The sequence below is a fragment of the Peromyscus leucopus genome, chromosome 23, assembly GCF_004664715.2.
Source record: "Peromyscus leucopus breed LL Stock chromosome 23, UCI_PerLeu_2.1, whole genome shotgun sequence".
Lineage (NCBI taxonomy): Eukaryota > Metazoa > Chordata > Mammalia > Rodentia > Cricetidae > Peromyscus > Peromyscus leucopus.
Window position 1 is genome coordinate 16,097,200 of NC_051082.1, and position 27,758 is coordinate 16,124,957.

Sequence of the window (27,758 nt, forward strand, 5' to 3'; positions counted from 1 at the left end):
AGCCGCTAGGCACGCATGCGTGCCGCGCCCCTCCTTGTCTCCCCGCCCCTCCCCGGGCGGGGAGGGGAGGGCACAGGGGGAGGAGGGATAGGTAGCGGGCCGGCCTCGCGCGTGCGCAGGCGCGCCGTCTCCGCCCCCTCCCCCCCCGGAGGCGTCTGGGTGTGCGGACCGCGCGCGCGCGCGAGTCTCGGAGGCGCACCTGTGAGGTGTCCCCCCCCCCCGCCCCCGGGGAGAGGGCCGTGGGCGCGCGCGCGGAGTCGCACTCGGGAGGGAGTTGGACCCGGCCGACGGTAGTGTGTCTGTCTGTCTGTCTGTCTGGCTTGGCTTTTCAGGACGGGGCGTGGGCCGCCGAGCGGGCTAGGGGCGGAAGGCGATGGAGTCGGGGGGTTGGAGAAGAGGAAAACAACCCATCGCTCCGCCGGGCCTGGGCCGCGCGGGCACGGCGAGGAGGGAAGGTCAGCGCGGCGCCCGCTGCGGCCCAGGCCCGGGGCGAAGCTGGAGAGGCCTCCCCCCCCCCACCCCCGCCGTGGGAGCTGGAGTCCCGGGCCGGGCCCCATTGTTGTCGGGGGGCCGGGGCGGGCGGGAGCGCGGCAGCCCTGGGGGCCGAGGGCCGCGCCCTGGAGCGGATCCAGGCGGGTCCCGGGGAGGGCGGTAAAGGCCGCGCGAGCGCGCGCGTGCGTGCGAGCCGGGGCGCCGGGGAGGGGGGCGGCGCGGAGCGGAGCGGCCCGCTGCATGGCGCTGTGGCGTGTCCTTTCCAGCCCCGCACCGTCCCGGCCCCGAGGCCGCCCAGCGTCCCGCCGAGGTGATGAGGACCCCCCCGCAGCCCCAGCAAGCCTGGCTGCTGCCGCCGGACGCCTCCATTGTCTGACCACCGCCTGGGCTCCCCCGGCTCCCCGCAGGTAAGCTGGCCGGAGGTGCGCGCAACTCCCCTGCCGCCGACGCGCCCTTCTCCCTCGCGGCCTCCCCTTCGGCTGCGCCGGCCGCGTCTCCAGCCAGGTCTCCGCTCTCTGCGAACTCGGCTTCTTTATGAGACCTCTCTGGCCAAACTCCCCGCAAGTCGATCTCGGGGATGCGCCTGTCCGCGTCCCGGAGTTTTGGAGTGTGCCTCTTGCAACAAAGGAGCCCCAGGATTGGAAGTCACAGCCCCACGCCAGTGCCTCCTTGCCAGGGACGGTGTGCGCCCTTGAAACCTTGGATCGCTTTAAAGGGGTGGGAGTCCTTTAGAGGGCCCTCTTCTTGCTAGGTAGGTGTGGGGTTTCCCAGAGGAGAAAAGTAGTGACCCCCCCCACCCTCAGGTTAAGATTTAGAAATTAGCTGTAGATGAGCGAGCGGAGGAAGATGTTTTCTTGTAAAGCTGAATGTAGGCACAGAAGACAACTCCATTAGCCCAACTTCATCCACGACTGTTACGCACGTGGTGTGTACCGTAGATCTTTAAGAAGTTATTTTATGTGAGGTCTTTCCATCATGCAGAGTACTAACGAGTTGTGCATTTTTTTCCATTTTACCATATCATGCTTTAACTCGTTTTTTTCAGAACGGTGGCCTGGTGCTCTCCAGTATGGGTCTGTTGTTGCTTGTTTAACCGTGTCTCACAGTGATGGCAATTGAAGTTTGAATTTTATACAACGACTTTTAAAGATCAAGAAAAAAAAAACGTAGTGGCATTCTGTGGTAAGATGGAATTTTATTGGAGAGAGCCACAGAGCCATGCTAACTCTAGGATGGAAACATGTATGATGGGGGGTTTCCTTGGCTAGAAATTTACAGTTGGGCCTCTCAGCCCTCCCTGAGGGGATTGCAGACTGTTCTTACCATGGCTGTGACCTCGAGGAGGACACTGAGAGCCTCTGTTTCTATAAAAGTCTGTCTGCTGCACAGACCTCACTGAAGCCATGTGAAAGTTGGAGAGTGGAAAGCCGTAACCAGAGACTAGTTTAATTAGTCTTGGTGATACCCAGCCCCTCCCACCTGCAATGTAATGTGAATAGGTTTTTTCATCAGATGAGCATAGCATAGATAACTTAGGTCAGGCAACTTTGAAGCTTTTAAATTTTGGGTCCTGGTAACAATTTTTATGAAATACTGACAATACTGTGTTTCTAACGAATATTTTACAAGGCACAATTTTTCCTAGTGCTTTTCTACTCCTAAAAAAAAAAAAAAAAAAAAAAAAAAAAAAGCACATTAATTAGTTCACTGGATCAGAGTGTCTGCAATCTGCTTAGCTAAAATCTTACTTCAACATTTAAACAAACTTATTTTTTCCTGTTGTGCATTCTCTGCATGCTTTCTTATGGCCACAGAAGATTCAGGTTACCTTGTAGTCCCTTTCAGGAAAAGGGTCTCCTACGAGTTTGTAGGTGTGTCAGAAAGTTTTACCAGCTGAGATAGTGGTGAAATGGGGTAGCATTTGAAGATACAGTCAGTTCAGTCAGCACCTTTTGTAGCTATGGGTTGTTTGTTTGTTTTTCATTCAGATGTATGTGAGTCCCTAAAGCAGTTTAAGAAAACCGGTTTGTCCTTGTTCTCTTAGAGTCTATAAGCTGTAGAGGGACAGACGAGGCTGTCTGCTAGGGAGTTAGGCAGCACCTTCTGGGAGAGAGCACACAAAGGTGGACCACATTTTAGACTGAGGGCCGGGAATGCCTCCTCCTCCATCCCCCTGAAACAAGATTTAAGCTGGGATTTGAGGGATGAGTAAGCCCTGGTGTCGGTGAAGTAGGGGCTAATTTTCCAGCCGAGGAACAGCATGTGGGAAGGCCTTAAATCGAGGGCAAGTAGTATTCATTGTAGGAGCTAAGGCATGGCTGCATGGTGGTTCGGGGAGAGTGTAACCTGGGGGTGGGGTGGGGGCAGATTGTCTAGGGTCTTTACTCGAAGGGCAGATTAGAAATGTGGTTTTTAAACAACCTCTCCAGTTGCCACATGCAGAAAGTGAGGATGTGAGATGGAGATTTGAAGTGGGAAGACCACACTGGCCATTTCACTGTGCTCTTTGGGAAGAGGCAGCCTGTTTCTTAGAGCTCGTGGTAAGTTCACACCACTAAAGTAAAGCCAAAATAGATGGCTTGGTTTTCTTTTTTCAAGACCTGGTTTTTTCTTTTAAGAGATGGGACTCAATAACAGCAAGAGCAAAAACACTTTTCCCCACTCCAGGGCCTTCCAAGTGCCAGGTACTTTCTCTGTCATTGAGTCTATGTTCCCAACCAAAAAGGCACTTTAAAACACACAACACACATATTTTCCAGAGGATCTGGGTTCAATTCCCAGAACCCACTTGACAGCTCACAACTGTCCAGTTTCTTCTCTCTTTGGGCACCAGGAATGCACATGGTACACAGGCACACATGCAGGCAAAACACCTATACACATAAAATAAAAATAAAGATCTGTCCAAATTTCATCAGTGATACTGTGTAGAAAATATTTTTTTAAAACATTAGACTAAGCAAGTAGATGAATTTGCCGAAACCTCTGACAGCTTCTGGGGGTCATCAATGTGCCTGAAGCTCTGACAAGATCAGGAAGAGCTGAAGATAACCACGGGGAAGCTTGGCATTTCTTGGGGGGGGAGTGGCTTGGAAAGAGGTGGCCTGGATAGGTGTCCTAGTGTGCTATTGAACAAAGACACAAGCTCCATTCTGTTTTTGTAACATACAGAACAAAATAGTTACATGTTTGATTAGAAGCAGAAAAATATCTAGAGTCCATGGAAACCGTGGTTGATTCTGCAGGGAAACACTGGGAGCCAGTTTCCCTTCTGTGTGCTTTTGCATCTCCTGGAGTTTATATGAGCATTAACTTGTAGTGAAGAGGCTGTAAGTTCTGTCCTTTAACAGAGAAAAGTCACTGTTCAGTGTTTAAGGGATACAGTGCCAGTGTATATTCTTACGTTACATTAGCCGTATAGATACAAGCCTCACAGTACTTGTGTTTCCTGGCATGGGAACCATTAAAGAAATATTTTTAAATATAGTAAAAAGCTTCATGCACAGAGTATGTAGAATGATCTTAAGGTTTAATTGTAAAATGGTGATATATTCACTAGATAATGCTGCCACTTAAAATGTATACCAAAGAAATAAATTAAAAAGCTATGACTGTTAAGTAAAGGAAAACCAGGACACACAGCTAAAGACATGATACAAATACACAAAAATTTCAGTAATCTTCCACTAAAACCTGTGAATGGAAAAATGTCTACAAGAAATTAGATAAAAATCTTAAAAATTGTGGACCTAATTGGGTATTAGGGTTTTGAGCTACTTAACATAGCCTGTCCTTTTATAGTTACATATATGTATTATTGTATTTGTATTATACAAATACAAAATTGTGTGTATTTACAATGGAATGTTTAGTTTTACAAATTACATTATATTGGGGACCTGTTAGCTGCATAATAAAAGGTTGTGCTCATTCATTCATTCATTCATTCATTCATTCATTTTGAAGCAGGGTCTCTGTCTTGGAACTCACTCTGTAGCCCAGGCCGGCCTTGAACTCACAGAGATCCACCTGCCTCTGCCTCCTGAGTGCTGGGATTAAAGGCATGCGCCACCAACCCTGTTGCATGTTCTTTTAAAGCCATAGATGTTTGGGAAATGCAGTGCAAGTGAATGGGACTCGCTGAGAAATTGTAAGCAGAGTAAGAACAATCTGATATTTTACATAGAGTGGATGAGGGAAGGAGGCTTCGGGAGAAACAGGTCAGGTAAGTGATGTGTTTAGAGAAGACTGATGAGGTAAGGGTACAAGACTTGGTAGATGAGGCAGATGGTGTCTGGGCTTCTAGCTTGGACAGTTGAAAAGATAGAGGGTCCCACTAGCAAAATAGGTGCTGCAGGGAGACTTGGGCTTGGACCTCTGAGCTGAGGGACTTGCATACAGGTCACATAGTTTCTTCCTTGGGGCTTTGTGAGCGTCCTTTGCTCTCTGAAGTGTAGTGCTCTGCTCCATCATTGAAGTTGTAGTAATTTTGTTTTGAAATATGATTATACATTGTAAATTGTTTAAGCCAGGGCATGTCAGGACATTTTAGCCTGCATTGTTGGTGTCAGGTGGATTGTTGCGGATGTCCTGGCTCTGACTTTGGTGATATTTGGGTAGTCTAGGGTTGCTTTGGGCATTAGTGGCCCTGCTTTCGGTCAGAGTGATTCCTGTAATGCTGATGAACTGGTAAAGAAGGGACAGGACATAGGCAGAGTGGCACTCTGGCCCTGTGTCCAGAGGGCTGTGCTGGCTTGACCCTTAGAGGACAGGTGGAGTTTGGGAGGTGGTCATTCTATGTAAAGATCCCATCTTGAAGAGCAGATGAGCACATGTGGAGACATACTGGGCCAGAGCTGGGGCTGTATGTCCCAGAGGACAAAGCCTTTTTCTGCAGATAACCAAAAAGGGTCTGGGAAGGAAGGAAGGTGGTGTCACCAGAGGAGAGGGGGGCGGTGAGACTGTTGATGGGAGGGGCTTTCTGAGGAGTGCAGTATGAAACTGAGTCTGTTGTCTTGAGTCATGTCTGCGCTCTAGTTTCCTGCTTCCGTTTCTGTCCATCTGCACTTGTTCCCCTTCGAACTCCCTCTTCTGGATGTGACCTGCACTTTCCCAGAATGGCCATGTCAGAAGGTCCTCCCCGTCTCTCCCCAGCTAACCTCATAGATGCAGCTGTGCTGCACAGCTGTGGATTCTCTGGCAGGCACCAGTTCCTAACCTCAGTGCTGCTCTTCCACTCCCATTTACAGGTTCATGGTGCTGAGTCTGCAGAGTCGAGTTCCTCGAGTGGATGGGAACTCGGCTCAGTGTTTGGGGAAAAGTAAGATGGAGAGGCTCAGAGGTCTCTGGAATTGGAAGTTAGGAAATTTCAGGGGTGTGTATGCGATACTTTTAAATGATCTAGAGATGTGATAAAGGGAGCAGGGTGATACAATATTTGTCAGGTTGATGCCGATAAGCCCAGGTTTAAAGTAAGGTCACATGTCCTTGTTGGAGAGTCACAATGGGCAGGTGAAAGAGGAGTGTGTTTTTGTTTTTGTTATTTTGTCAAGTGGATCTGGTCTTTAGAAGAGCTGAGGGTGTGTGGGGAGAAACAGCCTTGTGTATCTCAGGCTGGCCTTGAGCTCATTAAGTGTCTGAGGATGATGTGTGCTATTTCTGTGTGTTGCTAGCTGAGCACTTTGCCAAATAAGCTACATACCCAGCCTTGGAAGAGAGAGGTTTTTAAGCAGAATTTACTTTTAGAGATGTTGGAAAGGGTTCTGGGCTACCTGTACTTGGAATTTGTATTGCTTCTGCACCTGCTTCTCTCTTTAATGTAGCATCTCTCAGTAATGTTATTCCAAAGCTCATTTATTTTTCATAGCCTGCAAGTTCATAAAATAACCATAACTTATTTCCACATCTAAAATAAGATGCAGTGTAGCATGCTCCATGCTGTTGTGACAGCTTATGAGAAAGCCGTGGTAGCCGGAGCAGAGCTCTGTCCGTGGACTGTGTCCTGTAAGTTCCCAGTGCACCAGTGCAAAGAAGCAGTGGCCTTTGTTCTGCAGAGCCGGTGCTGCTGTTTCCCCGGCTTCCCAGTTCATCTTCGTATTTACACTTGAACACTTGAGAGTCAGCACTGCTCCTGCTGGCAGGTCTCTGCTCATCTCCTGGTCATTTACTGTACTGCTTCTACCTTGTAACAGAACTGGGTGCTAAGCCTCGGCGGAAACCAGGAGCCTGCGTGAAAGCTGCATGGATCAAGTGCACATTCCCAAGGTGTTCGGCAGCCAGTTAGAGGTTACATCCAAAGTGACTGTTCACTGGGCTACGCTGTGGGTGGACCAGCTGTCTCTGAGTAGTGTTAGAGTGCCCTCTGGAGGTGCTGAGGTGAACTTTTTTTTTTTTTTTTTTTTTTTTTTTTTTTTTTTTTTTTTTTTTTGTAGCAACCAGTTGAGAATCAGGGCCAGATGGTTGAAACTGGGAATCAAAGTGGACTTGAGATGGGGTTACAGAGGCCTTAGCTGAGGACAGAGGAGTTTCTGTAGCTGGGGAAGAATGCTATATGGAGGCAAAGGAGTATGGCTTCGAGTAGCCGGTGAGAGAAAACAGAAGTGGCCCCTGGTTACTGGGAAAGTGGGTTTGATTGGTGTCAGCAGTACAGTGGATGGAAGGCAAGGCAGAAGTCAGTCCTGAGCCCAGATTGAGGAGGGCAGCTGGCAACTAGAGGAGGTGGGGGTGTAAAGTGTGGCTTTTCTTTAATGGTTGTTAAATGCCGAAGAAGAGGAACAAGCCAAGGGGACAGTTGGATAAGGTGGGCTGACGTGAGTGGAGGGTCTGGTTCACTGTGGGGCAATGCAGAAATGACCTGTAGGCTATGGAAGGTCAGCGCCTCACTACATCATTGTTTCTCCTGCACTGAAAGCAACGGTGTCAGAACAGAACTTCAGGGGCTTCTATATTTGGGAAGAAAGATGAAAGGAAATGATGGTGGCACTGGGCAAGGCCAGAGAAGGGAGATTTTGAGGGTTGGGAGCCGCAGATGTGTAGAGGAAGACTCTGACAGACAGCACTCTGCAGAGGCAGTGTAGAGGGCTGGACAGCAGGGGTGAAGCACAGCACCTGAGCTGGAGCCGAGCCGGCACAGAGGACAGACCGGAGCTTGTCTGCACCCGTACGTACACTTGTGCTGTCCAGAATGATAGTTGCCCTTTTTTAAATGACGCTTTTCTGTATTTTGTGTGCATGTGTTCACTCCATGGAGCACACATGGGGAGACCAGACAGCTCCATTCTCCCCTTCTGCCGTGTAGACCCTGGGGATCAAACTCAGTCAGTGGACTTGGCAGCAGGTGCCTCTCAGCCCCATGGAGCCGCTCTGTAGCCCCCGGCCTTAGTTTTTACTGACCAGATGGGACAGTGAGAAAGCTCTTGAGTAGGAAAGAGCAGAGGAGACCAAGTTTTGATGGTATTTGGGCAAGTGCCACACGTCAAGGCCATCCTTTAAGTGTTCAGGACCGTTTGCTGTCACAAGTGATGTTTTCTCCTTTTTGGTGGAAGTAGTGGAATAGTTGGACTTCCCTTCTGATGTCAGAGGCACCAACAATATAGGAGTGTGAAGGGGACAGGAGCTTTGAGTGGCAGCAGGCTGTAAGATGTATTTCCTGCAGGAATCCAGAAGGCAGAGATCATCCTGGATGTAGACATGTTCCCCTACATTGGAGACCTTTTTAGTTACTTTCCGTATTGCAGTAACCAAATGCAAGAAGCAAGTTAAGTGGAGGGTTTATTTGGGCTTATAGTTTTAAAAAAGAATTCATTCCATCTTGGAAGAGCTTAGGGCACCTGTTGGCATTTCAAGCAGTCAGCAGACAGGAAGTATGGCTACACTATACAGCCTCAAAGCCTGTCACTAGTAGCCCTTGGCTCCAGCCAGACTCCACCCTTGACTCTGCATTTCTAAAGGTTCTCCAGTTTTCCAAAACAACACTACCTGGTATGGATGGAGTAGAGATACTTTACATTCAAACCCCAGCACAGGTCTTCACTGTGTCCAGTCAGCCTTCGGCAAACTTGGCTGTGCTGGGGGAGGAGGTCTTTTGCTCCACTCCTTGGCGTCTCTATAAAAGCCCTGGGGCAGAGACAGTCGGGGCCCGTTGGAATAGGTTCCAGGCCCTCTTGAGGCTATCCTTTATTTTCTATCTGTTTATCTCTGCGATATTCTCCGCAATCAATCCTTCTAATATTTCCTGCAGCTCGCACTCAAGAAAACTCTGGGGAGCTGTGGGGTTGGTGGGTAAACGCCCCACAGGTTCTGTTCTACCTGGAGGCTGAGATATCCCTGTCACTCCAGAAGCAATTACCAAACATGCTTGGTGGAGTAGACTTGGGAGACCCTGCTTGTTTCAGGGATCAGAGAGCCTCGTGAGAGAAGCCTGCATCCTTAGAAGCATGGAAGTAACTGATTCAGTTTCGGGGAACAGAGAATCATTCAGCCCATTTTATAATTTATTTATTTGTATTTTAAATGCATTGGTGTTTTGCCCTTGTGTATGTCCACATGAAGGTGTCAGATCCCCTGGAACAGGAGTTACAGACAGGTATGTGATGCCATGTGGGTGCTGGGAATTGAGCCCTGGTCCTCTTGAAGAACAGCCAGGGCTCTTAACTGCTGAGCCATCTCTCCACCCCATTCAGCCCGTGTTGTCAGGATTCTTGAGACTCGGGATACCCTCAGGAACAAGGGCGTCCATTCCAGGACAGTTAAATATTCTTGTCTTTCCCAGGCCCTTGGACTCATTCTCTCCTCTGCATCTTCTGCTTCCAGCTTCTTGTGATGGGTTCGCCTTCCTCCTGACTGTTTGCTGTTATCTGCTGGACCCTCTACAGCACTTGTGTCCTTGGCAGTCTCCAGGTTCTTAAGCTGACCACTGCACTCTTTCAGGTTATTTATATTCCTGAGAGACGGGGGAAAGCTGATTTTGTTGGTGCGCTTGATACTGTTCCAGACCCTGCCGTAGGTCACAGTTAAGGTACGGAGTCAGATGATTGTGCTTACTCTCATGGGCTGAAAGGCACTACGACAGGTGTGCTCGCTCAGGACCAGTATCAGAACAGTGTGCAACTGCTCCTTACAGCGTGTCCCACGGCCCCGTCCATCTACAGAGAAGTGGTGAGAACCTAACGGTCATGTATTGAAGGTTGGAAGTTTGTCTGCTTTGACAGTGTAGAGCCTGTCTTTGGCACTGACAGTGCTGTGGCCGCTTCCATCAGCAGTGTGGCCACCTGCCTGTCCTGTGTTTCTCTCCCTAAAGTCTCAGAGCAGTTTAGCATCACCTCAGCTTCACAACTTACAGGGTGAGTACATGTCCTGTCTGAGTGAAAACCTGGCAGCAAGTTGATACCGAGGTCGTCAGGTATCTTGTCATACCTCCCAAGAAGGGTGAAGTCCCATGCCTGAAAACAGACCTTGAGATTTCTACCTAAGCTGCCATGGGGTGGGGATGAGAGGGTGGGGGAGGGTGGTGAAGGGTAAGTGCAGTAATGACAGTGACTGTGCCCCCGTCTGTGGTGAACCAGCCCATCAATCTGAGCATTACTGTAAGTGCCCAGGCGTCATTTCCTCCACCTGTTAGTACCCTGTGAGACCTGGGGCCTTCATTGTAATTCCTTTCTTCACCTTCAAGTGAAAGTTACCCAACGGGGAGAGTAAAGCCGAGCCAGGGTCCCTGTCGGGCTTGAGTGTGTCTTACAGTGCTCCTCTGGCCTGAAGCATCAGTGAAAAGCACCACTGGCTTTTCCCTCCCTGGGCTTCCTGCCAGCCAAGTCAGCCATCTGGCACCCATGACCCCCATCTCAGTCAGATATAGTTCCTTGCGGGAGGATCACTGTGGTACTGAGGAAAGTTGTACAGACAGCCTTACTTCTCTTCCCCGTAGTTTCTTCAGCATTCACTTTCCTTCTCTGGTTTTTCATGTCTTGAATCCTATGCTTACACAGGCCCCCTGGTATGACTGGTCTGTCCTGTCTAGTGATCTTCTCAGATTGCCCAATCATAGTACCCAGTTCTGCAAAAACACCTCTGCTCCTCAGCTTTCCATGATGTAAAACCTGGTGCTTTTGTCCTCTCTCTCTGTCCAGTAGGAGCCTAAGATCCTATAGCTTTACGACCACTAGTGCCTGTGAGGACTCCTGTTATTGTGGTCAATTTTCCCATTGCTTCACCATTTGTCCAAGATAGAGAATCACCTTGGATTTTGGGTTTTTTCAAGACAGGGTTTCTCTGTGTAGCTTTGCGCCTTTCCTGGAACTCGCTCTGTAGCCCAGGCTGGCCTCGAACTCACAGAGATCCTCCTGGGGTTAAAGGCGTGCGCCACCACAGCCTGGCTTCCTTGGACCATTTTGTTTTTATGATCTAAGTGCCCTTTGTAGGTAAGCCGCTGTCTCTCTCTCCCCGCACTAGTCCTGAGTTCTGCTTACCCCGTCTCAGGACAGGATGTTCATTATCACTATCTGACACCTTGTTAAGGGACACAGACTGCTTGTGCCCCAAGTGACAACAGGCTCCTCTCTCTCTATTTACTTCTTTTTGGGTAAGCAGTGAAACTAAGGAGTTAGGACCTAGGTATAGCGATAGCCCGTGTGGGGGTCCCTGGGTCATGTGATTCACACAGACATCAGAGAAAGGATATGGAAGGTGAGGGATACTGTCGCTGAAGGAGGTCCACTTTCCACAAGATTGTCTTGTCTCCCTGGAGCTGGCTGACCTGGGTCTGTGCTAGTCTCCAGCCTATTTTCTGGCAGTGGCTGGAGCTTCCAGCCTATTGTCCCGGAGCTTGAGCTGGATGTGTCCCTTTGGCACTCACTGCTGCAGCAGTGGAGGAAGGAAGCTGGGTTAGTGCGTGAGTCCTTTCTTTTTACTTCTCCCCACCCTGTAGTGTCTGGAGTAGGCAGAGTATAGATGGAGGAGGGGGCATTTTTATATTGTCATGCCCTGACCCTTGCTAGGCCTCCTAGCCATTCCCTGGGGAGCTTCTGTTTCGGTGCTTACCCATTGTGCTCTTCCTTGACACTCACCTCTTAATGGTGCTTAACTGAGGTTGCAGCTGGCATGACCCCCCCCCCCCAGCTTTCTTAACTCTGGCCAGCTGTTCAAGCTGAGGCTGATGGGGACAAGTTACCAGTAGCTACATAGCTAGTTAGTGTGAGACCAAGGATTATACACACACTTACTAGGTAGAAAAGGTAAGTTTAGTCCTTGTATGTGCTATCCCCAAAGGCTGTCACTTCCATTATGTTGCCATTTCTGGAGATGGTGTGGAAAAGTGAGGACAGTAGTGGCGGGGGTAGGGACACAGACAAGGCTTCAGGTGGAGGAAGAGTCTTCGTTACTGAAGATGGGCTCATAGCCTTCAGAAACCTTGCCCTATCGAGTGGCACATTGGGCAGACACCAGACTCGGCCGTGCACTAATTAAAGTACAGGAAATAATAAACAAATGTTTGTTTTAGCCTCAGCTGTGCCCTGGACACTCTTGAGAGGAACTTTCCTACTTGTTCCTTTCTGCAGTTATCTCAGCCAGTCACTGGAGATGTTGTTATCCTACTGTGCAGACAGCCTGCGGTCACCCAGGATCACACAGCAAGTGGCAGTGCCCAGGCCTCCACCCAGCTGTGCCAGTCTCTGGGTCATCTCAGCAAGAGAACACCCAGGGCTTTCCATCAAGCACTCATCCTCACTCAGAGAACTTGACCTTATTCCCTCCATAATTTTCTGTGCTCTGGGCCCAATTCCATAGTCTTTGTGGAAATTTCTGGTTTAAAAAAATCAGATAACCCTTTGTGTCTTTTTTCCTTGTTGGGCTGAGGCCTCTGGAGTACAGCACCCCAGGACAGAGTGAAGGCATCGCATCCTTATGCCTCTGAAAACCCATGGCCCAGGAACACTTGGGTCTGCTATGAACTAAGCCAGGGAGCCTAGACTTGGAGGTGTGTAGGTGTGATGAAAGAGGAGGGAGGATGAGGCTGCTCTGCTACAAGGTCCTGCGGTGGCCCAGGCCATGGGCTGCAGTCATACTGGGTGACTGGAGCCTTTCCCCGGCAGTGGTGGCAGACCCAGATAATAAGGCAGCAAGAATGACATCAGATCTTCTGTAAATAAGGGAGCAAGATTTTTACACTTTGATAGGATTCCGGGAAAGGAAAAGATAGAACTTGCTTGATGTCTTCAGTCTGGTTTTAGAAGCCCACCCGTAGTCAGAGCTACTTTGGACAAGTCTAAGAAGCAGCCTAAAGCTTTCAGAACCTAAAGGGTTTGGAAACCCTTAGGGAAGCATCTTCTGTTACAGTGGAGGCAGGAGGGCACTCAGAATCCATCTGGGAGAAGTCAACTGCTAAGGGGGCATTTAAATCCTTATGACCCATTGCTGAGATACCGTCCATTGGCATCCAGCCCCAGAGGGAAGCCCTGTTTGAGGGTCCCTGCTCTGAGGCAGTCCTGTGTTCAGAAGTTTTCTGGACTATGGCCTGCTAGCATAGAAGGTCCAACCATACAAAACAGACCCGTGCAACCCTGGTCCATGCTGGGGCTAGTCTGAGTTGGACTTGTACCCAACTCTGTCTGTCTGGCTTTCAGTATTTGTGATTGGCCCTGAGCAGGAAGAAGGCCCACTTTCCTGCTGTGACAGACAGTACCCTGAGAAAGGATGGTCTGGCCCCAGGTTTTCCCAGTTGTCATCAGCTGGAGGTCAGGTGTGGTGCAGAGTTGCGACCCTTAGCAGCTGTGTTAGAAAAGCTGGGACAGCTTGTAGGTAGGGCCTCACTGTGACTTGTGGGGCAGTGGTCCAGGACACATCTGATGTGACTGAGGAGAAAGAAGAGAGCTGGTGTTAGATGCCAAAGGAAGGAAGTATGAGGACTCTGGAGCATAAGCCTCGCTGGGCAATGGGAAAGGCGTCTTCCAGGCTGCTGGTACTGACAGAAGCAAAGAGGCCCTGGCCAAATTGCACAGTCCTAGGCATTGAGTGAAGATGAATGGACCAGACCTTAGCTAGGGCTGCTTCTTGGTGTTCAGCTGTGGCTTTCTGCAGTGGTGGTGTTGATGGGAGGAAGGTCACCTGACAGTTGTTTACCTAGACCTGGGAAGGAGTGGTGTCCTGTCCCATTGGTGGTCGGGGGTGGGGAGCACACAGGCCTCAATACCAAATGGTCTTTCCATTGAATTTGGTGTGGCGGGGACTTAGGAACCTTGGAATTGTGCTTCATCTCAGACCTGCCAAATTAGAGCCTGGTTGTTTTTTATCTCTGAGGCTTCCTGATGGCTTTTGAGGTGGGCTGCACTCTCTTAAAAGTGGGGCTCCCATCCTTCAGGGGAGCAGCTGAGGACCAAGATTAGTAAGCTGCTCCCACTTGGAAATGATACTCCTTTAAAGCAAATACATTGGAATGATTTTAGAGGACTTGGGGGTAGTTTTGTGTCATCCCCTCTCCTGCCCCCCACTTTATGTTGAGGACAGTCTGATTTCCATTCTGAGGATAGTGGAAATCACAAAGGACATGCAAGGGTGTGTTGCTATTCACATATGCCCTAGCCTCTTCCAGGGTGGGTTTTAGGTAGATTCTCAGCCTTTGGTGTCTCTGAGCCTCTTCAAGCTTGGAAAAATTTATCATTTTAAAATTCTGTGGTTACAAGCTTTGATGTCTCCCATAATAGAAGTGAAAATTAAAATTTTACAAGAGTGTTAATTCAGGGCCAGCAAGATGGCTCAGCAAATAATGGTTCTTACTCCAGTCCTGACCACCTGAGTTTGATCCCCATGGTGAAGGGGAGAATTGATTGTTGCAAGTTGTTTTCTGATCTCTGTATTATGCACTAAGGCAAGCTTGCAGACACACATTTTTTATTATACACAAAATACATAAATGCTAAAACATTTTTAAATGTTTTATCACTGTTTAAAAATGGAAAGGAAGTCCTTAAGGAAGGGATGCATTTAGGATAACAAGGAGGATAAGCTGTTCTTCATGGGTTCCTGTAGCTCCCCTCAGGTGACAGTAGCATGGGTCCCTGTGTTTTCCAGGCAGACACTGGTCACATAGCGCTCATATACTGTCTTAGTGCCTTTTCACAGGACCCTGAGGTCAGATGAGGAGGGTATGGTATTCTGTCTCTAACATTTGAGGAAGCTGGGTCTTGGAGATAATGTGCTTGAGGTCACAGTGCTAGTAAGCATGAGAGCTGGGGTAGACGGAGTCTTTCTGTCCTGATCACCCACTCCCAGATAAACATGCAGAGGCTTATATATCAATAAAATGCTTGGCCAGTAGCTCAGGCTTATTACTAACTAGCTATTACATTTAAATTAACCATTTCTATTAATCTGTGTATTGTCACATGGCTCATGGCTTTACTTGTCCTCTAGCATCTTACTTCCCAGGTGTCTGGCATCTCTCTGACTCTGCCCTTCTTCCCCCCAGCATTTTCAGTTTGGCTTTCCCGCCTAGCCTTATTCTGTCTCACTATAGGCCAATCAGCTTTTTTTTTTATTAACCAATGAGAGCAATACACATTCACAGTATACAGAAGGATTATCCCACAGCAAACTGGAGCCCAGATTCCAAGTTGTTTGTTGTGTATGAGCCACTGCATATCCTATGGCTCCTTAGAGAAGAGAGTTCTGTTCATTGTGTAGAAGAAGAAAAGCAGAAGAATGCGCTGGACACCAGATGGGAGATACAAAAAGAGTTGTTGTAAGAATTCAGCACTGAGGTGCTCTCAAGAACAGGCCTGAACGTACCACTATCTGTGCAGAGCCGGTCCTGAGAAGGGCTTCAAGCCTCTCTTGAGCTGAAAATATATATGCATATATATATATGTGTTTATGGTTTTGTCTGTGGTTGACAGTGGGCACATGGGTCAGATTTAAGGAGTGGAATTAGGGCAGTGGCTGGATTGGGAAGAATGTGCATCCTGAGGAGTGTTGGTGGCTGCTTCCACTGGGGCCGCTTAGGTCAGTCCCTGGTCTAGGGCACTGTTACTCATTCTTGTGTGCCTGAGACAAGGCGTGCTTGTGTGCTGTGGGTGGGATGAGGCAGTGCTACCTGCATTGTGCCCATGGCATACAGACTCTTAGTACTGGCTGCTCTGGTGGTGAGTTTTGACTACTCCCTTTGCCCTGCTGCTACCAGCTACATGGGTTGAGGGGAACTACTCACTGCTTATGGAACTCTGTTTCCTGGAGAAATGAAGCAAAGAGTGAAAGCACTCGGCTGGAAAGGGGAAGTTAGGGGCTAGTTTAGTGTCATCTCTTGGAGGAAAGTATGTAAATGAGTTACATAGCTGTACCCCTTCCCTCTGAGTGCATAGGCAGGAGAGGAATCCAACTTTTAGAGAAGTGTGGATCATACAGAACATACACATCACTAACAAAGACATCCATGTTGTGCACTGTCCCCAGATGGAACAGGGCTCCCGACAGTGTGCCTTTTCCGTCTTTAGTAGTTTCTCAAGCTGCTGTCAGAAAGTGCCGTGGACAGATTTTATCCTCTCTGGCTGCTAGGAGATGATGGTGGCCCCACTCCTTCTGAACCCCCAGAGAAGCTACAGTTTTGTCTCCTCCAGTGTCTGGGGGCAGCCAGTAGCCTTGACATGCCTTGGCTCTCGTATCTCCACTTAGTTGCCTCTGTGCCTGTAAGGATGCCATGCTTTAAAAAATGTTAGGACCCACCATCTATTAAGTCCTCCTCTTAACCAGGTGAGGGCCGCATCCCAGCCTGTATTAAGTATGGGATTGGAGAGATGCCAGTGCATGGTTCTCCTATCTTGACAGAGCTGATGATTCTAGAAGAATGTGGGCACTTGGTCCTGCAGTCAGAGCAAGGGGTTCTGTTCCTGGACTGTGCTTGGGCTACATAGGAGAGGAACTTGGGACAGAGTGATGTTAGAGGAAAAGCCACATTGAGGGAGTAGGGGTGTCAGGAGTCAGGCCCAGATGATTCTGAGAGAACAGCGTTGGAAGGGGTTGAAGTGGAAGAGGGTGTCCCCATCCCAGGACTCAGAGTAGCTTGGAGATGAACAATAAATGCTAGCTCGCTCCTATTTGCCTAGCGCTCTTATCCTCTAAAACTGCAGTCCCCCTGGGGCGTCCCATCTTGTGTTCCCTGCTGTCAGTCTGCCTTTGGGATTAGCTCCTTCCTGTCTCTGAAGATAAGACACTACCACCAGGGGTCGGACCGTGGGAATGGTTTTATTTCCTTGAAACCTAGTTCCACAGAGAAGTCCTGTCATTTCACATGGAGCGTGTCTAGCTGGTGGGAACTTCTGACCGAGGCCCTCCTTCTGTTCCACCCCTGCCTTCCCCACACTGAACTTCTGCTTCCCTCCTAGTCTTCCTGTGGCTATCTTGTCTAGGGGGTTCAACTTAGAAGTGCTACCATCTGTGCTCCGGGGGGGGAGGTCTCTCCCAGAGCATGCTCCAAAGATTCTGGGACCCTCACACTCTCCAAAGCAGGCTCAGTACCTGGCCCTAGTCAGCTGTCCATGGAACACAGGCCTGTGTTTGCCTCTGTTCTGGGTCGTCTCTTCTGGAACAGCTCTCTCCTAGGCTGGCAGGTATGCTGGCTTTCGAGTATCACAGCCACTCATCCACATGCCCCGGGGGAGCTGGGATTCAGGCTCTTCCAGCACAGCCTTCCAGTTCTCAAAGTTGCTGTGACTCACTGCACTTCCCCACCCATGTATCACCATCTTTCTTGGAGTCCTCCCCAGCCTCTATGACACCATCTGCAGCTGTCGGTGAGAAAGGTGATCCAGTGGCTGTTTTCCTCGGCAGTGTGAGGATTGGGTTCTGAGAAGTGCTGGGGTAGAGAAATAAATGGTGGTCATGTCTGTTTTCCATTGTTTCCCCAGAAACTGCACCTAGTGCTCTGGATGGCTGATTACGTGTCATGTTCTCTGTGGGTCTGAGGTATGATGGACATGTCCACAGGCCTGGCCTAGAGAAGCTAGTGCTTCATAGGCACTTGCCTAGAGTGGGATTCTAGTACTTCAGAGCAGCACACAGCCAGAGAGCTGCAGAAAGCTTGCAGTGCTTTCAGGTTCCTTCAGAGGGGCATTTTTACTTGACTTGTGAGTAATAGGGTCATTGTCTTCAAAGTGCTGCAGATGTTTCTAAACACTGCTGCAGATGTTTCCCATTTCAGATGTCCTCAGGGGAATGGTGTTTGCATGGACCTCAGGAAGAATTGCCGCCTTTTACTTGCAGAAGGAGGAAAAGACTACAGTCTGCAGAGGAGGGTGGAGAGCATACACATACATGCACACGCTGTGTGAGGAGAAGTCATTGTTCTCTGGGCATGTGGTGCAGAGGCAGCTGGCTACAGGTCTGAGGGGTACATGTAGATGGTGCAGTGACTGCCTGCCAAGTTGTGGCAGAAGCCACGTACATTCCCAGCAGGTGGGAGGCTCAGAACAGTGACAGTGGAAAGAAACCAAGTCATGTCCTATGTCAGTGTGAGAAGGCAGAGATCTGGATGGGCAGGCAGAGACTCTGCAGTTGGTCCTTGTGGTGTGTCTGTTAGAAAAACCCCATCTTGCAGAAAGCTAGCCATTAGCCTTTCTCCCCGAGCGCCCGAGTGGCTGAGCCCTGGAGCTAGATCCACAGGTGATCTTTTCTCCTGTTTTAGAACAGCCGGTGCTGGTCCTTCTTCCTGCCTTGTTCTGTCTCGTAAGGTGAGGCTGAGGATTTAGGTGGGGAGGAACCAGAAAGGACAGTCTCAGCAGTATGTTTGGAAGACCTGTGTCTGTGGAGTGTGAAGGAATACAATTAGAACCTGATCATTACAGGGTGGAAACTTGGGACAGAAGGGACTTGGTGAGCAGAGCTGTCAGGAAAGCAGGTGAGGGCTGGCAGTGAGTTGTGGAATGGTTATTGAGAGAAGGTGTTTGCAGGAGTGCCTTAGACCGGGTCAGCCATGACAAGTGAAGGCTGTGGGGTCGGGGCTGTTCATGGGGGAGGTGGACAGCCTGGGGCTTCCTGAGTCCAGAGCTCTTTGGGGAAACTTCTGCTGCGTCTTGGCTGACAACTGCTGGGGGTTGAAGAAATTCTTCTCCAGAACAGACAGGAAGACATTCCATAGACCCCATAGAGGGATAAACCAGAGTATCTGTCAAATAGAGGAGCGGCCTGCATGCTAGCAGAGGTCTTTGTCTAGACACATGAGGGGACTTAAGAAAAGAACATAGTATGCTGGGAGTTAAAATACTGGGTGAGTGTATATCCAGGACTTGCAGAAAAATAGGGAGGGGCTAAGTATCCTTTTAAGATTTGTGATCCCAGATGAAGTCTGATGGCACTGTTCAGTGCTCAAGATCATGTGTAGACATGGAGAGAGTTGGTTTCAGAAAGACTGGGACATTACTCAGACTGGCATGAAAGTTAGCAGTTAAGTGGCTGCATTGGAGCCTGTATCAGGTGTGAGAGTGTGGTGACCCCAGGAGGGTTGATGAGCATGAGTTTTAGAGCAGTTTCTGGTAAGGACAGAGCCTGGGTGCCACTGTGGGAGCTGAGCTACAATGGGAAGTGGGAAAGGAGTCAGATGGTGTCTCAGTGGTAGGACCAGAAGTGGTTAGGAGACTGGAGATGCTGTGAGCAGAGAAGACTCCATGGTGTTCTCCGGACAAAATGCTGGAGTCGGGGTGTTTGTATTTCAATCCCGATGGACAGAATGCTGGCAGACACAGGCTAGCCTTAGCCTCTCTCTCGTGTGGGACGCTATGGCTGGGTTGCATGGATTACTCAACTGAATTGTGAGAGTGCTGTTGTGTGGCTTTCCTAGGGTTTAAGAACCCTTTATTACAGCAGATGGATTTGCAAAAGGCCTCTCAGGCTTTTTATGAAAATTTCAGATCGACTGCAAAGGAACAAATGGACTCCCTAGGAACCCATCACTCAGGGCTTGAACCTGAGTACAACCTGTGCATGTTCTTGTTCCTGGTCACTCCCAGAACTAGTCTGTGCTAACTGCTGATTACCAGTTGCTGTTGGTCTTAGCAGCCTGAACGTGTGTGCCTTTTTTTTTTTTTCTTCCCCAAATAGAACAAAGCACAGAGCACTGTAGGCTTGAGCTCCCAGAGCCAGCTCCTCCTAAAGGCCATATACATCATCTCAGTTAGTAAAATAGATGCCAAACCCTGCTGGGACCTGTATGCCAGGTCTGGTGCTGAGGGAGGACATGTCTAAATCCCTTTCTTTTCATTCCATTCAACATGAGCGCCTCACTCAGTTCCCCATCTTTGGAAAACCATCATTTTCCCACCCCTATTTCAAATGCCATCAGCCCCCAGCTGCTCTGCACACATCTTCCTGTAATCTTCTAAGAGTTATCTCCCAGGGTGCCGTTCTGGTGACCTCACCTGGCTAGCCAGGCTGGGCAAATTCAACTGCTGGGTTTCTAGTTTCAGGTTTCCTCAGCCAGTGGGGACAGCTGCGTGCCTGTGTGGAAGTCCTGACCTCTGCCTGTTCCACAGTGGTGGCTGAAGTTGGAGGCTGTGTGTGTGGCTGCAGCTTTCCAGGAACTTCACTGGGGTCCCCCTACCCAAGTGTCCATGTGTGGCACACAATTATAGCTTACCATCCTCAGCTTCCACTTCAGAGAACTGGCATCTAGTGTTGGCACCTACATTCTCCTGGTCCCTGCTCCACAGTGTGCTGCCTCCCCAGCTGCTGCTCTGTGGAGACTGCACACGCTTGCTCTGCATTACTGGGTGGAAATTATGGGCCTGCTTGGAGAAATCCCTCAGAAAGTCAAGAGCTCACCTTTTTCAATCAGTAAAGTTAAACCTTCTGGTTAGCAGTGCATGTACCAGGGAATGTTAAAGGAAGCCATGTTTCCAATACCACTACTAGCCCTTCCTCCCCAGCCTGGCTTTGAACTTTTTTCTAAGTAGAGCCTGTCACTCAAGTTCTGCCTCAGGTTGGGTCTCATTTGGAGTATCTGTGCTTGCTCTGTTCTTTTCTCCTGGAACTCAGAGCTGGGGCGTGTGCAGTTGTGGAGGAGGAGCGTAGGTGTGGTAGCAGCCAACATAGCTGTGTGTGGCTTTGGGGGCCTCTGAGGGTGGTCTGCCATCAGCCCTTCCCCCGTCCCACCTGTTCTGATGTGTCCTACCATCAGGGTCCCTCAGTGCCACAGCCTGGAGCCTCTCCTCTTGGTGTCCTTTTCGGGCACTGAAGACTCAGTTCTTGACTTCTTGCCTCACGTGGGCACCAGTCCTCAGTTTCACCTGCAGTGTGAGGTCACTTTGAGCAGGCAAGCACACCAAGCAGGCCCTGCTGGGTATTGAAGATGATGCTTATATAAGACCAAGACTTGAGCATTCTAGAAGCCATGTGCTTTTTAACCCTTCAGAGTTCTGGAGCTCATGGCACATCACTGAGCCATGCCTTTGTCTCTAGAGATCCAACCTGTGGAGCTTTGTCTAGTATTTAGGCCTTTGGCTGGTTCCCTAGGACATTTTCTGGAGTTTCAGTTGCTTTTTTTGTTTTGTTTCGTTTTCCTAAAAAGTGTGCCCGGTGTTGGCTTAGAGGAAGGCCAGAGGCTGGCTTCCTTTGTCCTCTGTGGCTGCCATAGCCCTGCCTCTCGCAGCTCTTCTGAGATACTTACAGCTCATGCTCCTGCGTACAGGCTCAACTGGAGACTTGAACCATATGGGGTTCATTCGGATCATAGCACCCCTGGGTGACAGTGTGCCTGGCCCTCAGCCTTTTCTGCATTGGCCTGGCGAGGGGAGGGGGAGCTGTTTTCTTGGCATTTCAGCAAGACACACAGTATTCTTCCTCATCCTCTCCTGTACTCTGGATTCACTGGCTTGAAAGGCTTGTCCTTTGTGCTTTTTACTTTGCCTACTTTTCTTTTTCCTTGTTTCTGAAGCACCGTATCACCTTGCCTCTCCTGTGGACATCAGAGTGACCCAAGACTAGACATTGCTTTGTGTATGTATTATAGTGGCATTTCTTTGTAGGTACAGTACCCATGTGCCACCCAATAGCCTCTTTTAGCTGGTGGTTTATTTGTGTCAGGTTCCAAAGGAAGACCTGCTGTTGTATGGTAGTCAGGCTGTCTTTGATCCAGAGCCCCACCCCTGCACCCTTGGATTCTTGCCGCAAACAGGGTAACTGCCTCTACAGCCTGGCTCAGGTTTCTCTGCCTGCTCCCTGGCACCCTACCACAGAGAGAGTTCAGTTTGGCCTGGGACAGTGACCACTGCCTTATTGTGAAGATGTCACAGTCCTAACACTTTGACCCAGAGCAAGCTCTCTGTTGACGTTTTGGTCACCATATACCTTGTCTGTATTTGGAGCAACTGTTAAGTGTCATTTTAGGGGCTGTAGGAATGGTTCAGTGGTTAAGCACTCTTGTTGTTCTTCCTGAGGACCAGAGTTCAGTTCCCGGCACCCATATCAGATAGCTCTGAACCACCTATAACTCTTACCTTCAGAGGATCTGATACCTTTTTCTAACCTCCATGGGCACCAACACACACACACACACACACACACACACACACACACACACACACACACACGGCATGTACATACAGCCATAAAAACAAAGTAGTCCTTTTTAAAAAGCTGCTGTTTTATGGAGGCTTTCTGAGGGCGTGGAGGAGGTGGCTCAGTAGGTAAAAGCAGATGCTGTGTAAGCACAAGGACTCAAGTTTGAGTCTGCAGAACCTTGGTAAAGCTGAGCATGGGCACAAGCATGTTAGTGTGTGTCTGTAATCCCAGCACTCCTGCAGTGAAATGGGGGGAGACAGGAGACTCCCTGACAGCACACAATAACAAAACAAGTGGGAAGGAAGGATCAGCTCTTGAGGAGTTTCTGACTTCCGTGTGTATGTGCTATGTCACATGTGTGTACACACACACATACACACACATACACATGCAGCCTATTGATGCCATTTTATCCATTACTTGATGTATCACTGTATAAAATGTGTGAGATGAAAGGATGGCTGACATGGCCTCGGATACTCTCCAGTGAGTGATTGGGGGATTTTTGCTTCTTCAGTCCCCTCATCTTTCTATTTTTGTCCCCTGGGACTATCCACAGCCTAAAATAAGGCAATGGCAGATGTTTTCCTATCTGTTCTCTAGAATGAGGCAGCCCTGGTGGGGTGGGAGTAGGGTCCTAAAAGACCATGGACATACTTAGCCAGAGCGTGGTAGTTAGCAACATGCCGAGTATCTCTCACAGTGCTTACATCCCAGTACAGGAGGGGTCAAAACCCAGGGAAACAAAATAATTACAAGTTATATGTGCTTTGACAAACCCAGCTGAGGTTAATGTTGACTCCTGCTGAGGGCCTCGTTTGCTCAGGGGAGTGGGAGCTGACACAGTGGGAGAGTGGATCCAGCCCGGGAGCAGACGGAAAGGCCTTAAGGCAGGCTGCAGTTGGCTTGTGTGGGAACTGAAGAGGAGAGTGAAGTACAGAAAGGACCAGGCAGGCCATGCAGGGCTCCAGTGCCAGGGTAAAGATCGGAAGCTATTTGCATGCCAGGAAGGCATTGAGGAGGGTTAGCCAGGCAATGTTTGATGCTGACATGCGTCTTCTTTCTCACATGTGGGGTCAATCTTTCAAAGCAGAGGTGCTTTTTCTTATTCTTCAGGACAGCTAATCCTCAAACTTGCTTATGAGTCTTGAGAGGAGTTCTCTTCTGTCAGTTCTCTCCTTGATGTTCAGATAACTGATAAGCTGCTGTAATTGATCGTGTACTTGGCCTAGAACAGGAGCATGATATCTTCAAATTCTCTTCTCAGACCTGCAAGTCCAAGAGACGTCCCTCTGGAAGATGAGAGAGCTGCCTCTTCAGGATCCAAAAAAAGGTGTGTGTGTGTGTGTGTGTGTGTCCGTGTCCCCGTGTGTCCGTCCGTCCCCTGTTCCCCTGTGCCCCCTCTGTCCCATTTAAGTAATATTAACCCTGAGATCAATGGATGTTTCTGGGCAGAAAGGACATAGTATGTTGTCTATTGTTTGAATTACAGAAAACCAGCGTGCTACTGTATAGAGTTCCCAGGAGCAAGGCTGGCTGTCCTTGGAGCAAGGAACCTCCATGCTGTCAAGACCTGCCATCTGATGGGCAGGAAGCAGAGTGACATTCTGACTCTTCTGAGGGTGCTACCGGGACTCACCACCAGCTGGCACCTTCTGCCCTGGACAGACAGATCGCACTACACAGGCTTTGTTTTATGAGTGAGAAGTCGAAGAGTACTGCACATCGGAGAGACTCCAGGAGCTCCGAACAAAGCTTCCTCATCCCTGCCCCTGGAATGTTGACCACAGGGGATCTAAAGGAAAGAAAGCTCTGGGCTGGTGAGCTATGGGATTCTTATGAAAGCCAGTGCGACTTCGTAATCAGTAAGAACTCTGAGTGAGGAACACTATGCAGGAAGAAGCCTTCCACAGAAAGACAGGCAGGGAGAAGCTGAGGCTGACGGTAAGCTTGCCCAGTAGAGCGAGCCTGAGATAGATTGCCAAGATGGCAAAATAAGAGGCTTTATGAAGTAGCAGTCCTGGAACTCATAGTTGTAAGGACACTTTCTTCTCTAAGTCACAATACCAAATAGGAAAAATGATCTACAAGTGCCCCATGTGCAGGGAATTCTTCTCTGAGAGAGCAGATCTTTTTATGCATCAGAAAATCCACACAGCAGAGAAACCCCATAAATGTGACAAGTGTGATAAGGGTTTCTTTCACATATCAGAACTTCATATTCATTGGCGAGACCACACAGGAGAGAAGGTCTATAAATGTGATGATTGTGGTAAGGATTTTAGCACGACAACAAAACTGAATAGACATAAGAAAATCCACACTGTGGAAAAGCCCTATAAATGCTATGAGTGTGGCAAAGCCTTCAACTGGAGCTCCCATCTTCAAATCCACATGAGAGTCCACACTGGCGAGAAGCCGTATGTCTGCAGTGAGTGTGGGAGAGGCTTCAGTAATAGTTCTAACCTTTGTATGCACCAGCGAGTCCACACTGGGGAGAAGCCCTTCAAATGTGAAGAGTGTGGGAAAGCCTTCAGGCACACCTCCAGCCTCTGCATGCATCAAAGAGTCCACACTGGAGAGAAGCCCTATAAATGTTACGAGTGTGGGAAGGCCTTTAGTCAGAGCTCCAGCCTCTGCATCCACCAGAGAGTGCACACAGGGGAGAAGCCCTATAGGTGTTGTGGGTGTGGGAAGGCCTTCAGTCAGAGTTCTAGCCTCTGCATCCACCAGAGAGTGCACACAGGGGAGAAACCTTTTAAGTGTGATGAGTGTGGCAAGGCCTTTAGCCAGAGTACAAGTCTTTGCATCCACCAGAGAGTACACACCAAGGAGAGAAACCATCTCAAAATATCAGTTATATAAAGATGTTTTGCTAAGAATTAAAAATCTTAAACCCGTAAGTGCCACTAGGAAGGAAACCCCAAATCCACCTACATTGACCCCGGGAACATCTACAGCAGTTCCCAGAAGAACATTCTTTCTGAGGAGGTTTAGGTGAGGTTGTGTTTTTCTGAACTTGGAATTTCTTTGTATGTGCCCAAGATGGAGTATTGTGTCCCTGTCATGGGTACGTGTTTCCTGGGACTCTGGCAACATGCCTCAGCAGCTGAAAGAATCCTTAAAACTCACGAGTCTTGCTTAGCCTCTGAGTCACCTTCTATCTGTGCTGTGCTTCCAGGCAACGCCAGACACCCCCTTTTGGACCACACGCTCCTTCCTTTATTCAAGCCTACCTACCGGTCAGTGCATTTAAAGATGGACAGCTCCCTTGAAGGCCAAGTCCTGGTATTTCTGAGGTTGCCACTTGACTCAATCCTGACATAGCTTTCCATATATCCCATTACTTCTGAATCCACCTTACCTCGTGTCCTCAGAGTACCTATAAACACCTACCCCTTCCTAGATGGCATTAAATTTCATTTTAGATTTTAGGAAAGTCATAATATGCACTCACTCAGCCGATCAGGAAATCACTGGCAGATGTACATGCTCTGGAACTTTTCTTTAGTTTGTGGACTCTGCTAATCACTGTGTCTCTAAGTTAGACTTTTTTCCTAGTGGCTGCGTCACATGCTTTAACTTGAAATTTTTTTTAAGTAGCTGAATGTATATATCAGGGAGGAAGAAGCAAGCAAACTGAGCTTGTCTGCTTCAAGAGTGACCCTCTTGGGCTCCTTTTATAAATGGCGGGGTTCCCTACCAGCTGGGGAGGCCTTGGGAGGGCTGACTGGGGAGTCACTGAGGATGGATCTGTCATCTCAGGCAATAATGTGTAGATGTCATCATGGATCACATACAGTTCTTTTTAGGCATGAGTGTGTATTGCTGACCCATCCTCCTCATTCATTCACTGAGTATTTATTGAACGCCTCCTGGGTGTCGGACATGTACTGGGTGCTGGGAATGCCACTGGATCATGAAATTCACCTCTGGAGGAAACGGGATAACAAGTTAACACATAAATAATGTAGTTTGCAGTAGTGATTAAGTGCTATGAGAAATAAACTAGGGTGGTATGTAGAGGGGGGTGGGGGGCCAGGTAGCAAGGGTCAGAAACTCTGCGCTGAAGGTGCTGGGGCCAGGTGAGGGAGCAGTGTGAGTACACAGCACAGGTGCTGCTGGCCCTGGGGACGAGATGCAGGTGCTGGAGGGAGTTTGGGGAGGGAGGCAGGCGCTGAGCCGTGAGCTTAGCGCCTAGCATTTATGGGCCTGTTGTGTTTATTTTGTTTCTACTGACTGATGCTAAAACTCTCGGAGGAACTCGAGGGATGTTGAGAAGACCAAAAGTCCCCGGGGACACCGACACAAAGCTCCCATAGCCGTTTCCTTCTCATTCCCGTTCTCGGTCTCCCACATGCAGTCATTTGCTCAGGAAGTCTTTGGGGAAACTAATGACCTGTAAGTCTGAAGTGGGTGACTGGCTTGGTGGCTTCTGCCAGCCATTTAAGGCTGGAGAAAGAACTTCCCAGATGGTCAGAAATACAAGACTGCTTGGTTTTTCTCTGCAGGTTTGTTTTTTTTTTGTTTGTTTGTTTGTTTTGTTTTGCTTTTTAGGTGTTTGGCTGGAAGAGGCTGTTGTAAGACTGAAGCCTTGGTGTGTAGAGGAGGCTTGATCGGAGCACACAGTCAGTGGGTTGTGTTTGGGCATGAATCTGTTACCGTGCATTTCAGTGCAGACGCCTTCAGGCAAGCCTCTGGCCCACTGGTCACTGCCTTCCCCCTCTCCAGAGGGCTATTGACTCACAAAGCCCCTTCCAGGCCTCACAGCCACCACAGCAATTTACTGTAGTGTCTTAACTCAATGTCACCACAGCGTGGAGCATTAGAGGAAAGCCTAGACTTTGAGTTGATAGAGAGCCAGTTGAATATCATCGATAGAATCTTAGTTTTAGGAAGAATTGGTTTGATTTCTAGCTTTATTACTACTAGGTATGTAAGCTTGGGCAAATCGCTTAATCTTCAGGTCTAGTTTTCTCACAGAATGAGGACACTGGACTAAATGATTTCCCAATTTCCAGCTAGTCCTAGAGTTCTATATTTCTACATAGTTGAATTATTTTATCATGCTGTTGCTGGGAAATACAACTAACACTTTTGAAGCTACTAATTTTATGTCAAGCTTTAAAGTCCATAATTGTTATCTTCAGAAAATATTATTTGACCTACAGTATGTCTAAATCAATTTAATAAAATCACTTTATAACAGGGCTCCATGTTTCCTGTGTGGTGTGTGAGTTCAGTAGTCCTGGGGCTTGGTATTGGCTGTCCTTGTGCCCTAGAAGAGATTTTCACGCGAAATTTAATCTTAAAATGTTGGTAGCACTCATATTCTGTGCATGCCACGTCTGTCATCTGCCTAGACCCTTAGGCGTGTCTTCTGTGAGCCCGTTCTCGTCTGTTCTGACTGGTGCACACTTGGTTAAGAAGCAAGAACACATGCCTGATCCATTGTGAAGCAGCCACCAGCTCTGAGGAACAAGTCCACGTTCAGGTCCCTGAGATGGAAGTGACGGCTGCCCACTCGGAAGGGAACAGGGTTGGGAAGTGTGGTGGGGGAGCTTGGGCACAAGATCCTCAAGGAAGGACTGGAGTCCGTGAGCACCGTGTCTGCTCAGAGGGTGTACCTCGGGGGGGGGGGGGGGGGGGGGGGGCTTCACAGGTCCCATCTCTATAAAGGCCGTGCTTCTCTAGTATTTCGAACCACACACGCAGCTGTCTGTCTGCGCTAT

The 27,758-nt window shown here is 49.0% G+C and overlaps 1 protein-coding gene across 1 annotated transcript; it reads left to right on the plus strand.

Moving 5' to 3' along the window:
- Positions 1–15: 15 nt before the first annotated feature.
- Positions 16–27,237, plus strand: LOC114704505 (proline-rich proteoglycan 2-like). The gene is made up of 4 exons (XM_037198518.1): positions 16–290; positions 759–899; positions 23,294–23,359; positions 23,519–27,237. Exons 1-4 carry the CDS (start codon positions 16–18, stop codon positions 23,724–23,726), a joined length of 690 nt encoding a protein of 229 aa, XP_037054413.1. The 3' UTR covers positions 23,727–27,237.
- Positions 27,238–27,758: the final 521 nt, after the last annotated feature.

Excerpts from the sequence above, each read along its gene's own strand:
- LOC114704505 (XM_037198518.1), top strand. The coding sequence starts at position 16 with ATGCGTGCCGCGCCCCTCCTTGTCTCCCCGCCCCTCCCCGGGCGGGGA. Across the intron at positions 900-23,293 it reads GCTCCCCCGGCTCCCCGCAG|ACCTGCAAGTCCAAGAGACG; the intron begins GTAAGCTGGCCG and ends TTCTCTTCTCAG. Across the intron at positions 23,360-23,518 it reads TCTTCAGGATCCAAAAAAAG|AAAACCAGCGTGCTACTGTA; the intron begins GTGTGTGTGTGT and ends TTTGAATTACAG.